Here is a 16,088-nt window from a genome sequence, read left to right on the forward strand (position 1 = left end):
TTTTCTTGTGGTGGATGCTATTTGATTGTGAGAACTCTTTTCACTCTGCTGCATGGTAGCACAAAGGTCGCAAATGTAGCTGATCATATTTTCTGCCAGCTTATTAAATTTGCACCCTTTTAATAAGAAGTTATGATGTGGTTTAAACTGTGCTCAAATTCATTTGTGAAATTTGGAAACCTGCTGGGTTTGGAAGAATAAAATAAGTAATGTAAGGATTTATTCCAAGGTTATTGCATCTTAATGAGCAGGAAGTACTCCAGTAAGAATTGAAGGTTGAGTAGGACATTCACAACTGGAAGGCTACCTTTATTGGATGTTTTTATTGAGTTTAACAGAACAGCTTCCATTTGTGACACTTGTATTTTCAATTATCACCAATGAAGTGGACCTTAAAAGCTGCTTATCCATGGTATTTATCACCCTTTCTTAGGTATTTGGTAAGGGGGAGGTTTTTATTAGTCTAATGAGTTGTCAATGATACACGCGCTCAAAAAAGAATAGGTCGAAAGCTTTGAGTACATTTTACCTTTTTTGACATAGAACTGGCTGGCTAATGAGGTTGAAGTGCTTGTCAGCACAGAGGAGGCACAGAGACATCTAAATGACCTCCTGGAGGACAGAAAAATCCTGGCCCAAGATATAGCACAGCTGAAACAAAAGACGGATGCCGGCGAGCGTATTCCTACCAAAATCCGGGTATGCAAGCAATACAATGTCAGCCAAGCTTCCAGATTATTTTTTTTCTGAAACTGACAAACCCTGTTGGCTGGTTTTCTATAGAGGCGCACTTACACTGTTGCAGAACTGGAAAATCTGGAGGAAGAGGCTTCTGTCACCAAGCAGATTGAGAGCTTAGAGACTGAAATGGAGCTCAGGTAAAAATGTTGGCCCCGTGTCCAGCATAACCCTACATATTTATATCAAATGTATAAATTACTTCAGTGTTTCATGCCTACTTGCCACAGAACTGAATGTGGCAGATTAAGCTGGGTGACAAACATTTATTTGGTCTTTTTCTGTCTCAAGGGGGACACAGGGAACGAATGGGGTTAAGCTCCACCCTCTAGGAGGCAGGACACTTAGAATTAATGAGAGGGATGTGCCAGGGACTCTGGCTTAACCCCACACTACACTAATTCCATCAGTTTTTAAGTGTCCTGCTACCTAGGAGGATGGATCTCCAATTTCTCTGAAGCATCAACATATGGAGTGTTGTCAGGTGCAGGGCTACCTGTATCCGTTGACACGCTTCCTTCGTGGGACATCCCACCGGAGTCTTACACTAGCCAGTTGGCTATACTGACTACCACAGGCATTCCTGCTTCCCGTAGAGGGGAAGATAGATGGCCGGACCGGTGTGGAGGGGCAAGTGAGTATGGCACTTTTGCTACTATAGCCCCCTCTGTTTGCTCTCCCCTGCATATGTTACAGCCCACACCCAGGGGACTGAGACTTCCCGGACAAAATTTTTCCGGTTCAGTCTCCAGGCTGTAGTCCCGCATGCTGCCCCTGCCTCCCCCCCCCTTCGCCTCCGCTATCTCTTCTCACCTTCCCAGAGCTTCCGCACTGTTCAGCGGTGCTCTAGGGACTGAGAATCGGAGCCCTGACACCTTGCGTTCCAGGCGCCATTTTGACTGTTCGCGCCACTACTGAGCGCACACACACTCTCCCAGCCTTACAGGGAGTGCGCAATCTACCGGAGGAGTACTGGGACGAAGGGGGTTCCTCTCCATCCTAACCAACATCAGCTTATACATTGTTGGGCTGGACAAGGCTACCTCAGACTGCTTCAATCCCGTCAGTAGGTACCTTAGCCTCTGTTGAAATGGCAGAAGGTGAGTCAGGGGGACTTTTTCCCAGGGCGGGGGGGGAGAGCACCAGCTACAACAGCACAAATTACCTATTTTACGTGCAAAAACCGCCAGGCCAAAATTCCAGGGGGCCAAGAGGATCCACTTTGCAGATCCTGTTCCAAGGGAGCTGGCATTGGTACTGCCCCTGGAGGAACCCTGGTCGACAAATGGTGAATGCCGCCATCAGTCGACACCCCAGTATCTAGATTGTCACGGTCCACAGCTCTACCTGTCACGGACGCCGCAGCCTTCAAAGATCCATCTGATAAACGCCTTGAAGGATTTCTCAGAGCTATCTACTCATCGGCCGGATCGGCCCTACGCCCTGTACTGGGTTCAGCCTGGGTCGCCAGGGCCATTCAGGCATGGTCTGAATCACTTCTCACTGATATTCAAGACGCAGTACCCAGGTCGGAACTTCTTTCCTCAGCACAAGCCATAGTGGAAGCATCTGCTTATCTTTCCGATGCCACATTACAGCACGTACTTCAGTATTATCTGTGACAGCTCGCCGAACATTGTGGCTAAAGAATTGGACGGCTGACATTAGCTCAAAGAAGTCCTTGACCTCGCTCCCTTTCAAAGGACAACGTCTATTTGGGGAAGAGCTGGAAAAGATAGTTTCCCAGGCCACAGGGGGCAAAAGTATATTTCTTCCTCAGTCAAAGACCAGACCTTCTACTTATTCTAGACGAGGGAAATCCTTTCGAGGCCAAGACGATACAGCCCTCCACAACGCTCCAACTTTCGCTCAAAACCTACAGATAAAGGACGCCCCGCATGGAAGACCAATAAGTTTCACAACAAGCCTTCCACCGACAAGCCCGCCTTAGGCTGACATGGCACCCCCTCCGGGATTGCAGCAGTCCATAGGGGGCAGACTACCACGGTTCCGGGAGGTTTGGCTTCAGCACTCTTCAGACGCCTGGGTCAACGAGATAATTTCAGAAGGCTACAGTCTAGATTTTTCTTCCCACCCACCCAGAAAGTTCCTCATGTCCAGGCTTCCGACCTCTCCTATCAAGGCTCAAGCCTTTCTGGATTGCGTCAACAAGATGGGACAAAGTGGAGTGATAGTTCCTGTACCACAATCCGACATTCTCAGGTTTTTACTCCAATCTGTTCCTGGTCCCCAAAAAGGACGGGTCATTCAGACCAGTCTTAGACCTGGAATTCCTCAACAAGTACATTCGGTCAGTACGTTTCAAGATGGAGACTCTTCGGTCGGTAATTCGTGGAATGGAACCTGGTCAGTGGATGATGTCTCTGGACATCAAGGATGCGTATCTCCACGTTCCAATCTGGCGTCCCCACCATCAGTATCTGAGGTTTGCCTTCAAGAATCGTCACTATTTGTGGCGCTCCCCTTCGGCCACTCATCAGCTCCGAGGGTCTTCACCAAACTCATGTCTGTCACAGCGGCAACACTAAGGCTCCAAGGAATTTCTGTGACTCCCTACCTGGACGATCTACTCTTGAAGGCAAGGACGGAGGAAAAGAGCGAGTTGGATCTTCGGAGGACCATTGCTCTCCTACAAGACTTCGGCTGGACCATCAACTGGGACAAGTCCAATCTGACTCCCAGTCACCAGATGACATTTCTAGGTCTCGAGTTCAACACCCTCACACAGCGGGTGTCATTACCTCCAACCAAACAGCAGAAGTTAAGAGATCAGGTCAACCTCCTCTTACATACACCAAGACCCTCTGTCCATCTGACAATGAAGGTACTAGGATTGATGGTGTCATCCATCGAGGCAGTACCATTTGCCCAACTGCATCTTCGCCCGCTTCAAGCCAATCTCCTTACCAGTTGGAAGGGATGGAATCTATCAGAGAATCTCACTGCTTCCCTCAACAAAGGATTCTATTCTTTGGTGGATCAATCCAAACAATCTGTCAGCGGAACAATCCTAGGCAACACCGGAATGGTTAGTGATCACGACAGATGCCAGTCTGCAGGGTTGGGGATGTTTAACTACCGATAAACATCCTCGAATTACGGGCCGTAAGATTATCTCTCAGCCATTGGTCGTATCACCTCCAATCAAGGGCAGTACAGGTTCAAAACGACAACTGTACTACAGTCACATACATAAACAGACAAGGCGGCACCAGCAGCAAAGCAGCACTAGCGGAGGCCCAGCAGATTCTGTACTGAGCGGAATCAAACTCAGTAAGACTATCCGCCATTCACATTCCAGGAGTGGACAAGGGCAGACTTCCTCAGCCGAAACTTACTGAACCCAGGGGAATGGGAACTTCATCCAGAAGCGTTTGTGGAACTCGTCCACCTTTGGGACCAACCCCAAATCGACCTGATGGCATCCAGAACCAATCGGAAAGGTGTCCACCTTCTTTGCCCGCTCACGGGATCCCCTATCGGTGGAAGTCTATGCCATGACGCAGTGCTGGGACTTCGACCTTGCCCACATATTCCCACCCCTTCCCATGCTGCCTCGGGTACTGAAGAAGATCAAATTATCACACATCACCGCAATCGTGATAGCACCCTATTGGCCCAGGAGGACTTGTTTCTCGGATCTCCAGGAAATGTCCATAGCGCAACCCATCCGCCTATCCCGAGAGCCGACCTATTTCGTCAGGGTCCCATAGCCCACCACAATCTGGGACTCTTCGCTTTGACGGGATGGCTGTTGAGGCAGCCACCTGGAGACGTAAGGGCATAGCAGAAGATGTCATCACCACTATATTAAAGTCACGCAAATCGACTTTGTCTAAAGCCTACCATAGAGTATGGGCCAACTACTGGAATTTTTGCAGGGACATGTATCCATCGTTGACGGATTCAGATTCCCTTCTGGAGTGCAACATTCCAAGGGTCTTATCCTTTCTTCAACGAGGTCTTCAGTTAGGTCTCAAGCTTAGCTCCCTGAAGGTTCAGGTTTCAGCTCTGTACTCTTACAGTCTCGCCTGGCATTGGAAGACCCGGTCCGTACCTTTCTACAGGGGGTAGCACATATTGCTCCCCCATTTTGCCCACCAGTACCAGGATGGGATCTTAACTTCGTTCTTATAGCTCTACTAGACCCTCCATTTGAGCCTCTTGCAACTATTTCAGAGGACTGGCTTACCTGGAAGGTGGTGTTCCTAGTTGCGATTTCTTCAGCCAGACGGGTGTCTGAGATCAGTGCCTTAACCTGCGATTTTGCGTTCCTGATTTTCCACAAGGACAAGGCAGTCATGCGCACAGTTCCTTCTTTTCTCCCTAAAGTGGTGTCGTCTTTCCACATAAACCAAGAAATTGTGGTACCATCTACACCCCACTACACAAATTCCAAGTGTCCTGCCTCCTAGAGGGTGGAGCTTAACCCCATTCGTTCCCTGTGTCCCCCTTATCGACTACAGAGAAACCGATTTAATGGTGAGTATCAAAAAATCCTGTTTTTTCCAGCACCACTTAACTATGTATTATACAGCCAAAGTCCAAGTACATCCTTTCCAAATGAACCCCAACACACACACACACACACACACACACACACACACACACACACACACACATATATATATATATATATATATATATATATATATATATATATATATATATATATATATATATATATATATATAACCCACACACTTATACAGGCCTATCTATACACTCTCTCACGCACACACTTATACAGACCTATCTATACATTCTCTCATGCATACACTTATACAGACCTATCTATACACACTTTCATGCCTACACTCTTTTTTTAACCTATAGTAACTGTAGATCTTAGGATCACAATATCTTCCATGATAGCTTTTGTTCTATAAGCAGCCTGGAAAATGTGTATATTTGTATTTGTGCTATAGGAGTGCTCAGATAGCTGATTTGCAACAGAAGTTGCTGGATGCAGATGGCGAAGAGGAAATGGTCAAACGGAGGTGGGAAACAATCTCCAACATCATGGAGGCAAAATGTGCTCTCAAGTACCTGATAACTGAGGTAAACCTGCAAATAATCAACTATAAACTGTAGCTGAGTATACTAATCTGTTTTGAATATCTTTCCTTACATAGACTGTGTATACTGTACTTAGTATTTAATTTTCTGTGTCTTTTTATTTCTAGCTCGTCTCATCCAAAGTGGCGGGCAGTAAACTAGAAAGCAGTGTAAAGCAGAATAGGGCTCATGTTGCTGATCTACAAAAAAACATCTTTGAGGAGAGGAATCAGATGGCAGAGATGGAAACTGAGCATCAGAGTCAGCTCATGCAATTGGAGCAACATCATCAGGAAAAGGTAAGTTTGGTTTTGGGTCCAGAGTTTTGATGCAGCCCTGCTACAAATTTCCAAGTGGAGGAGGCATTTTGCTTGTCTTCCTAATTTCTTTCTTCATCATAGATCCTTTACTTGTTGAGCCAACTGCAGCAGAAGCAAGCATCTGTACCTGTAACAATTGAAGAATTGCCAGCAGAGGAAATAACTGAGCGTGAGAAGCAACTGATGGAGAGACTGAAGTTCCAGGTAAATATTCACAGCTGCATGTGACTGGAATTCGTAATTTAGTTATGAAAATGCAGCTTACAGCTAAAACCTCATTATAGGGCACTTACTCTGGTTGGGAAACCGTACTATTTTGACCATAAAAAATGCTGTTATGCTAGTCTGCCCCTGAAAGGAAGTCCTGGTGTGGGCAATCGTTTTCCAAAATGTGAATGAGGAGAGACCCAGCTCATCCAGTATGCTTGTGCAAGTAATATCACACATGTAGCTATAAGTACTAAATCCCATTCCAAATAGCTAATTTGCACTGCAATTTGACTTCTTCACCCACATAGAACTTGAAATGGCAGCCCCCATGTCTATATAGTAACTTAGTTGATATAAGTAATATTAGAGGTTATTGCACACACAATATTTACCAGTATTTACCAGGTGAGTAATGGTATAAATTCACACACATCCATTTCATTGTTGTCTTGATGAAACTTTTAAGACCTTTGTTACTGGTAGCTACTGGGTTCTGGGTTTTCATCCCCGAATGGCTGATCACACAGTTGTGTTCAGAATAATAGCAGTCTGACATCACTAACTTGACCAATTGATGTTTTTGGTTGAAATTATATTTCTATATGGCAAATAATTTACTAGTAGGTGTAGTAGACTAATAGAAAACCAACAGACCCAACAGTCATGACATGCTTGCTGCTAATTCTGTGTAATTGAAACATTAATTGAGGATTGTTCCAAATAATAGCAGTGTTCAAAATTATAGCTTGTTCCAAATAATAGCAGTGTGGAGTTTAATTAGTGAGGTCATTAATTCTGTGGAAAATCTGGTGTCCATTAGGGACCTTATTTAAGGAAGGAAGGCAGCAAATGTGCATGTTGGTTATAGTGCATTTCTCTGAAAATCTGAGCAAAGTGAGTCATTCCAGTCATTGTTCAGACGAACAGTGTATTTTGATTAAAAAGTTGATTGGAGAGGGGGAAAAAATATAAAGAATTGCAGAAAATGATCTCAAATGCTTTAAAATGGCAAACAAAACCTGAAAGATGTGGAAGAAAACTGAAAACTACTATTCAAATGTAGTTTGAATAGCCAAAATGGCACAGACTCAAAGAAGGTCTAAGGTTACCTGTGAGTACTGTTACAATTAGAAGAAGGCTATGTGAAGCCAAGCTATCTGCAAGAAGTCCCATTGTTGGGGAAAGAACTCACTGACTGGCCTAAAGCGAAATGGGGCAACATTTTGTGGACTGATGAAAGCAGGATGTTGCCATTTGACAGAGAGGAAATGCCCTTGAAATGGGTGTTTCAACAAGACGACCCCAAACACACCAGTAAACGAGCAACATATTTTCCAGATCAACAAGATTGACGTTATGGAGTAGCCAACCCAATGCCCTGAACTTAATCCAATAGAAAACTTGTGGGGTAACATCAAACATGCTTTTTCTGAGGCAAAACCAAGAAGTGCAAAAGAATTGTGGAATGTAACAGATGCCAGAAGTTGGTCGGCCCCATGTGCAGCAGTTCTCAAACACTGCTTATACAACTAAATTCAATGATTCAAAGAAAAAAAGCTAAATTTTTACACATTTTTCAGTTCATACAGTGAATGAAATATAGTGTCTGCATTCGTCTTTACAAACTCAAACAGTGCAGACACTATTTTTCGAATAGCCTAAAATGCCATTTTCTTCAGTTTCTGTAAAGGAATAACACAAATTTGGTAAATCAACTTGACAGATGTTATTATTTGTGTAATACACAACCATCAAAACCACCTTTGTTTAAATAAATGACTGTTACTTTTAACCTTGCATTATTTTTTTTTCTAGGATGAAGAAATAGAGAAAATGAAGGCATTATGTGAAAAGAATCAGCAGCTGTTGCAAGAGAATGACATGTATAAGCAGGTGAGCAGACTGGCACCGGTAGAATATGGAGTTTCAATACAGGTTGCTTTTTTGCATCTTTAGTTTAGAATATTGTTATATTGCTGAATTTTGTTTTTGTATGTTATCTGTTTGTTCACTGTTTATATCAACTTATTGTACAGTGCTATTGAATATGTTGGCACTTTATAAAAGCATGACAGTAGTTTTCATTCTCCATGTAATGCATGTTTGCCCACCCACCTTGCTTATATCCTAACTAGCCCAGTGGCATTACTGGCCTGGCACACAAAAAGTGGTAGAGAGCTATTGCCCTATACTCGGACCTATACTGACTGGCCTGTGATACATACTGACCCATGTCTGCCCTATCCAGTACCTCTTACCTTTTGGCCCTACAGCCAAGCTCTCAAGGGGAGGAACAAAAAGTATACTATTCTAGAATTTAATAGCAAGTATTTCACTATTGAGATGTTGTACCACTGATGCAGGAGAGCACACTTTCTCTGTTGTCTCTGGGGGACACGGACCGTAGAGTTTAAGCTCCATCCTCCAGGAGGCAGGACACTTAGTAAAATATTCAAGGGGCGTGTCTGGTGATCCAACTTATCCCCACACACCATCCGTTTTTAAGTGTCCTGCTACCAGGAGGATGGACAACGCTCTGTTTGAGAGCATACTTAATCAACCTTGGACTACAGGGGCAACACCAGGAATACCTGTCATCCTATAGGGTTAGCCCACTACGCGGCACTCCCACCAGGGATATCTACACAGCCCGTAACCGGCTAACTGACCTCTTCAGGCAGTCCTGTTCCACTAGGCACAGATGGTTTGACCGCTGGAAGAAGAGGAGGAAACCAGACACTCTCACAGTGAGGCACAGGTATGATAGAAGTGTGAAAACCTCTCTCTCTCCTTGCCCCTAACCTCCTTACTACTAGCTTTGGCATCATCCGGTAATGGCGCGACTGTGACTCACCCCTCCCTACCCCTGCGTCTCCTCTCATGCCCCGCTTAGTTCTAATGACAGGAACGGACTAGATTGTATAAGTCTACCACTGCATTCAAAGACCAGGCTGACAAGGATGGCTGAGCAATTTACTCAGCCTCGGGGTCAGCACTACGTCCGCTTTTAGCTTTGGCATGGGTAGCCAGAGCCATACATACCTGGGCAAAGAACCTCCTCAGACATCCAGGAAGGTATACCCAGATCTGACCTAATTTCATCCATTCTAGGATCTGCTTTCCTATGTGATGCTACATTAGACACGACTCAGACTACTGCCAGGGCATCAGCACTCTCAATAGCAGCACAAAGGATCCTATGGCTCAAAAGTTGGTCAGCAGACCTCATTTTGAAGAAATCACTCGCATCACTCCCCTTCAAAGGGCAACGATTGTTTGGAGAAGAATTTGAAAAAACTATCTCTCAAGCGACAGGGGGGAAAAGTACTTTTCTCCCCCAATCGAAAAATAGATCATCCACGATCTCTAGAGGAGGAAGGTTTTTTCGAGGCGAAAGCTGACTATTTCCCCAAAGAAGCAATTCACCTCAAAGGTCACACTTCCGCTCCAAACAGAGTGATAGGGGTCAAGCAACATGGAAGACTAGCAAGCCCCACAGCAAGTCTACGGACGTCAAGACGACAACAGACTGATGGGGCAATCCCTCCAGAATCGTAGGAATGAATATGGAGCAAGTTGCTGAGATTCCGGGAGGCGTAGACCCACCACTCTTCGGCTGCCTGGGTCAAAGAAATGGTCTCTGAGGTTATCATATCTATTTTTTTTTGCCCTTCCCCCTCCAACAAATTCATGTCCAGAATCCCCTCCAATGCAATTAAGATACAAGCATTCATAGAGTGTAACAACAGTATGGAGGGGTCGGGAGTAATAGTTCCAGTTCCCTTACAAGAGAGATTCTCCGGGTTTTACTCAAATCTCTTCATAGTAGCGAAGAAGGCTGGAACATTCAAGAGACCAGTGCTGGATCTAAAACTCCTAAACAAGTTTGTCCAATGCAAGATGGAAACACTACGATCTGTGATCAGGGGAATGGAATTGGGCAACTATTGATGTCTCTAGGCATAAAGGACGCATATATCCATTTTCTAATCTGGCAACCTCACCACGATTCCTTCGATTTGCATTCGCAAACAGACATTACCAGTTCGTAGCCCTACCATTCGGAGTATCTGCAGCCCCACGAGTCTTCACCAAACTGATGGCAGTATCGGCAGCAACCCTGAGACTACAGGGGATATCGATTACACCCTACCTGGATGACTTACTCATAAAAGCCAGAACTGTCGGAGAAAGCAATAGAAGACCTCAGTCTAGCAATATCACTTCTTCAAAGATTTGGATGGACAATAAACGGTTCAAATCCAACCTACACCCCAGTCACCAGATGACTTTTCTGGGAATGGAATTCAATATGACCACTCAATTGGTATGTCTTCCACACGAAAAACAAAGAAAAATCAGATTGACTGCTCCACAACCAAAAATCATGATTCAAGCGGGAATGGTGATGGTTTCAGCCATAGAGGCAATACCATTTGCGCATTTACGTCGCCTGTAGGCGAACATACTGGCAGTCTGAAAAGGAGGACCCCTATCTCGAACATTCTCCCTGTCCCAATCGACAAGGACGTCTCTCCTATGGTGGCTAAAACCCAACAATCTAAATACAGGAATCCTGGGCAACACCAGACTGGAACGTCATAGCCACGGATGCCATCCACCGGGGATGGGCAGCGACATGGAACAATCTGTCAGCCCAAAGCCTTGGTCTCCAGAAGAGTCCAAACTTCCAATAAACATACTAGAACTAAGAGCCGTAAAGCTGGCACTCGAGCAATGGTCACAGCCACGTCGGTCGAGATCAGTACGAATACAAATCGAAAATGCCACTACAGTGGCATTCAAAAAACGGCTATCCACATTCCCGGAGTATCCAACACAAAACCTGATTACCTCAGTTGAAATCGATTAGATGCGGGAGAATGGGAATTACACCCAGAAGCGTTCACCAAGCTAGTTCGCCACTGGGGACATCCACAGATAGATCATATGGCATCCAAAATCAACCGGAAAGTCCCAACGTTTTTCGCTCGGTCGGGATGCAGCAGCAGGAACGAACGCAATGACGCAATATTGGCGCTTCAACCTAGCCTATGTATATCCACCTCTCCCTATGTTACCTCGGGTATTGAAAAAGATCAGACAATCGCAGCTGACGATAATAGTGGTGGCCCCATACTGGCCATGGAGGACATGGTTCTCAGATCTACAGGTTGCTACAGAGCAACCAATACGACTGACTCTCAGGCCCGATCTCCTCCTTCAAGGACCCATAGCACACCCAAATCCTATTCCTGATGACGGGGTGGCTGTTGAAACCATTTGGTGGAGACAAGGAATATCAGAGGAGGTCATCCCCACCATGCTGAAAGCTCGCAAACCAACATCGTCCAGATCTTGTCACAGAATCTGCCACTCCTACCAGAACTGGTGCACCGAAGGCGGCCTGTCTTTTCTAGAACTCGGCATTCCTAGTATCCTATCCTTTCTGCAGAGGGGACTACAATTAAACCTAAAACTCAGTTCCCTAAAGGTACAGATATTAGCCCTGTCAGTGCTGTTCCAGTCAAGACTGGCGTTAAATTATTCCATCTGCACATTTATTCGGTGAGTGCAACACGTAAGACCTCCATTCCGTTCACCAGTTCCAGGATGGGACCTGAACCTAGTACTCAAAGCACTGCTTGAACCACCTTTCGAACCCATGGGATCCATTTCAGAGACAATACTCACCAGGAAGGTGGTATTTTTAGTGGCAATTTCTTCAGCCAGAAGAGTTAAGCGCACTGTCATGCGTTTCACCATTTCTCATCTTCCACAAGGACAAAGCTGTTTTGTGGACAATACCATCCTTCCTACCGAAGGTGGTATAACAGTTTCACGTGAACCAGGAAATCATAGTTCCGACATTATGCCCGGCTCCATGTTAGAGCCTTCGTCAGGGAAAGAGAGTCTTTTCCCTGACGAAGGCTCTAACATGGAGCCGAAACGTTGGAATAAATAAACCTTATCACTAATTTTTTTGGCATTATTTTCTTCCTTGGAGTGCTGTTACTTGGCGGAATATGTTTATCTATACCCAACTGGCACCCAGGCCTCGGCTCTCTTATGGAGTGTGGTCCAAATTAGATATATATATATATATATATATATATATATATATATATATATATATATATATATATATATATATATATATATATATATATATATATATATATATATATATATATATATATATATATATATATATATATATATATATATGTGTGTGTCTATGAAATAATGAAGGCCAATTGAAAAGTTGCTCAGAGATTGCCATTCTATGTCCTACTAAAAGTTAACTTAAAGGTGACATGGCAGAATGATTTCTCAGCTCAAATCCAATGCATTGCTGAGAACAATTGTTTATATAGGTGTATACTTTCCCTTTAACTGGCTTTCAATCCCAACAGAAACTAGCCCTTCTTCACGTTGCAAGTGGAAAGAAGCTGCACAACATCCTACCAGCAGCTGAAATATGCTCACCAGACTCTCCCTTTGACTTCATCCCACCTAAGGTAACTTTCCTTTACTACTTTTACTCCTTAACCCCTTCAAACCCATCTTTAATCCTTATGCTGACACAGATTGCTACTTCTGGTTTAAAAAAAAAAACAAATCTTCACTTGTTTCCATACCAGCCAAGAGGCAAAAGGCGGACAAATGCAAAAAGTGCTGCGGTTATCCTTGAGGACCTGCTGTCTGAATCTGAATCTGAGGAGGAATCAGATGATAAAAACTGGGAACCTGGAAATAATTCAAAACAGAGCAAGAAACTGACAAGCAAGGTTAGCAGCAAAGACTGTAAAGACTTACAACAATGGTTGCTGCCAGTCCAGTTTTTTACTAGACCAGTGCTGTCCAATTTTTGTGGTACCAATGGCCAGAATTTTGGCAATCATAATGGCAGTCAGTTTTGACCACTCACTGTTTTTAAACCACACCCATGTTACCACAATACCATGTCCACATTAACACACCAAAAAAACAAATAGTTGGTGCTCACTGCAGGGATATTACTTATCACTCATATGTGAAAAAGTTTAGTAAGTCATTTTAAGACATACCCTTAAATCCATATGTCTCCTCCTCCCCTGTGGCTAACACAGCAACCCCCCAGTACATGATTAAACACCTTAGGGGGCCCCTAACTAATTTTCAAATGCTAACATACCCCCAGAACTAATTCAAGGCTTATGTTTCACAAGCAGAGCAGGGCACACACAGGCAGAATATGACACACACAGGGAGCATAGGGAAGGCAGAGTATGGCACACACTGGGAGATTAGGGAAGGTAGAGGATAGCACACCCAAAGAGAATCAGGCAGGCAGAAAATGGCACACACAGGGAGCATAGGGAAGGCACAACAGAGCAGGAGACAGGGAAACCTATGCGGACCACTCTAAGATGTGCTACATACAGTGACACAGTGCTGGTGCCCAATCAGCATGTTGTATAAGGTCTGAACAGGTGAACAATGTGGGCAGTTTCAGTCGAGTCTCGGATGTGAACAGTACAGGGTACAACTACATGGCCGATTGCAATGTGTTTTCGGCGGATCCGACGTGCTGCACCAAAGCGCAGGCATCGTGTCGGATGCAACGGAAAATAAGTAAAGCAATGTCAGATGTTGTTGCAGCGTTCATCCAACACGACTATCTGATGCTGCGTCTGCAATCCGACAGTCGTGTTGTGTCGGATGAACGCTGAGATAAAATCCGACATTTGTATTACTTACCTTATTTTTCTTTGCATCTGACTTGCTGCCTGCGTTTTGGCCCAGCACCCTAATCAACTGAAAATGCATTGAAATTGGCTGTGTAGTTCTACCCTTAGGCGTAAACCATAGAGGTGTCACAGGTGTGAACAATGCTTGGGGGATTACATGTGTGAACAAATCAGGGGATTATAGCCTGAATTTGAGGTTTAAACAATGCAGGGACCAGTTAATCTCTGTAGTGATTTTAAATCTTAAAAAAGTAAGATAGGTAGACTTTCATGTGGGGGGGCCATACCAGGGGGGTCGAGGGACACATGCGACCTGCGGACCACCAATTGGACAGCCCTGTACTAGACCATTCAGTTTTCACTTGGGCAGTTCTGTTCAAAACTTGCTGTCTGGATTACCAAATTTTGGATTAATAGCGGGTTTAGTTACATACATATTTCTTCCATCAATGAGTAATTGTCCTAATCAGCTCTATTAGAGAAGTCCGAATACGCACACATATGCCCTTAGCTCTAACTGCTAATGGTATATCTGATATTCATTTTATATTTCAGATTTAGAAATGCTACACTGTACTTTACTCTGTTAATTTTATAACTTCCTGTTCTTCCTTATTGCCAGTGCTCCTGTAAGGCTCGCTGTGGTAACAAAATGTGCGGCTGTAGGAAAACCAAGCAGAACTGCTCTGATGATTGTTTTTGTGACCCTTCCAAATGTCGTAACAGAGATAACCATATGGTAAGCAATTGGCAGTTTCATATTTCTGGACTCCCTTTACTGCAGTATTAATTAACTTTTAATGTTGCCCATGCATTGACTGCTGAATCAGTCTCTACTGATTGCAGCCTACGATCCTGTGTATTGAACCAACATAAATGTATTTTGTTTGGTGTCTTAGGACTGTTAAAGACCCCGTCCGGCTATGAAAGATTCCAAAAACCATGCAGCGCCATGGATGCAGTCATGACCAATTGGCTCTGCACAAGCACTCTCATGTGGAAGTCTTTCTTATTAAAGGGATACTGTCATGGGAAAAAATTTTTTTTTCAAAATGAATCAGTTAATAGTGCTGCTCCAGCAGAATTCTGCACTGAAATCCATTTCTCAAAAGAGCAAACAGATTTTTTTATATTCAATTTTGAAATCTGACACGAGGCTAGACATTTTGTCAATTTCCCAGCTGCCCCATGTCATGTGACTTGTGCCTGCACTTCAGGAGAGTAATGCTTTTTGGCAGGCTGCTGTTTCTCCTTCTCAATGTAACTGAAGGAGTCTCAGTGGGACATGGGTTTTTACGATTGAGTGTTGTTCTTAGATCTACCAGGCAGCTGTTATCTTGTGTTAGGGAGCTGTTATCTGGTTACCTTCCCATTGTTCTTTTGTTTGGCTGCTGGGGGGAAAAGGGAGGGGGTGATAATCACTCCAACTTGCAGTACAGCAGTAAAGAGTGATTGAAGTTTATCAGAGCACAAGTCACATGACATGGGGCAGCTGGGAAATTGACAAAATGTCTAGCCCCATGTCAGATTTCAAAATTGAATATAAAAAAATCTGTTTGCTCTTTTGAGAAATGGATTTCAGTGCAGAATTCTGCTGGAGCAGCACTATTAACTGATTCATTTTGAAAAAAAAAAATTTTCCCATGACAGTATCCCTTTAAAATGTATCCATAGTCTATTTAATCTGCACGCTGCAGTGATCCTATTTTCCTTGAAAAATTTAAACTCATAAAGATGTAGGGGCTTTGTATAAAGTCTGCGGTGCAAATCTGATGGAATAATGTCTGTAATTTTAGAATATGCATCAGGCATGGGAAACCTATGACCTGCCATCCATTGAACTACAATTAATAGCAATGCACAGTCCACCCACCCACAAGCTTTGTCTGTTGGAAGGATGCTGAGAATTTCAGTAATTGTTAACTAGGCACTTTTGGCAAGAAACTATCACAAAGCTTTTTTTGGAACCTGGCGATAAAAATGTGTTTGTATACTTGTCTGTAGCTAA

The 16,088-nt window shown here is 44.0% G+C and overlaps 1 protein-coding gene across 2 annotated transcripts in view; it reads left to right on the top strand.

The window, feature by feature from the left end:
• Positions 1 to 16,088, top strand: part of kif4a.S (kinesin family member 4A S homeolog) — a 62,844-nt gene that overhangs the window by 33,495 nt on the left and 13,261 nt on the right. For both annotated transcript variants that reach the window (XR_005963726.1, NM_001087550.1), the window contains 9 exon segments: positions 544 to 699; positions 784 to 878; positions 5,688 to 5,820; positions 5,946 to 6,116; positions 6,219 to 6,341; positions 8,163 to 8,240; positions 12,764 to 12,868; positions 12,992 to 13,138; positions 14,703 to 14,819. Coding sequence is in view for 1 of the 2 variants with exons in the window: in NM_001087550.1 (NP_001081019.1) it covers positions 544 to 699; positions 784 to 878; positions 5,688 to 5,820; positions 5,946 to 6,116; positions 6,219 to 6,341; positions 8,163 to 8,240; positions 12,764 to 12,868; positions 12,992 to 13,138; positions 14,703 to 14,819 (1,125 nt within the window). In the remaining variant the exon portion in view is untranslated.

Source organism: Xenopus laevis, chromosome 8S (assembly GCF_017654675.1).
Source record: "Xenopus laevis strain J_2021 chromosome 8S, Xenopus_laevis_v10.1, whole genome shotgun sequence".
Lineage (NCBI taxonomy): Eukaryota > Metazoa > Chordata > Amphibia > Anura > Pipidae > Xenopus > Xenopus laevis.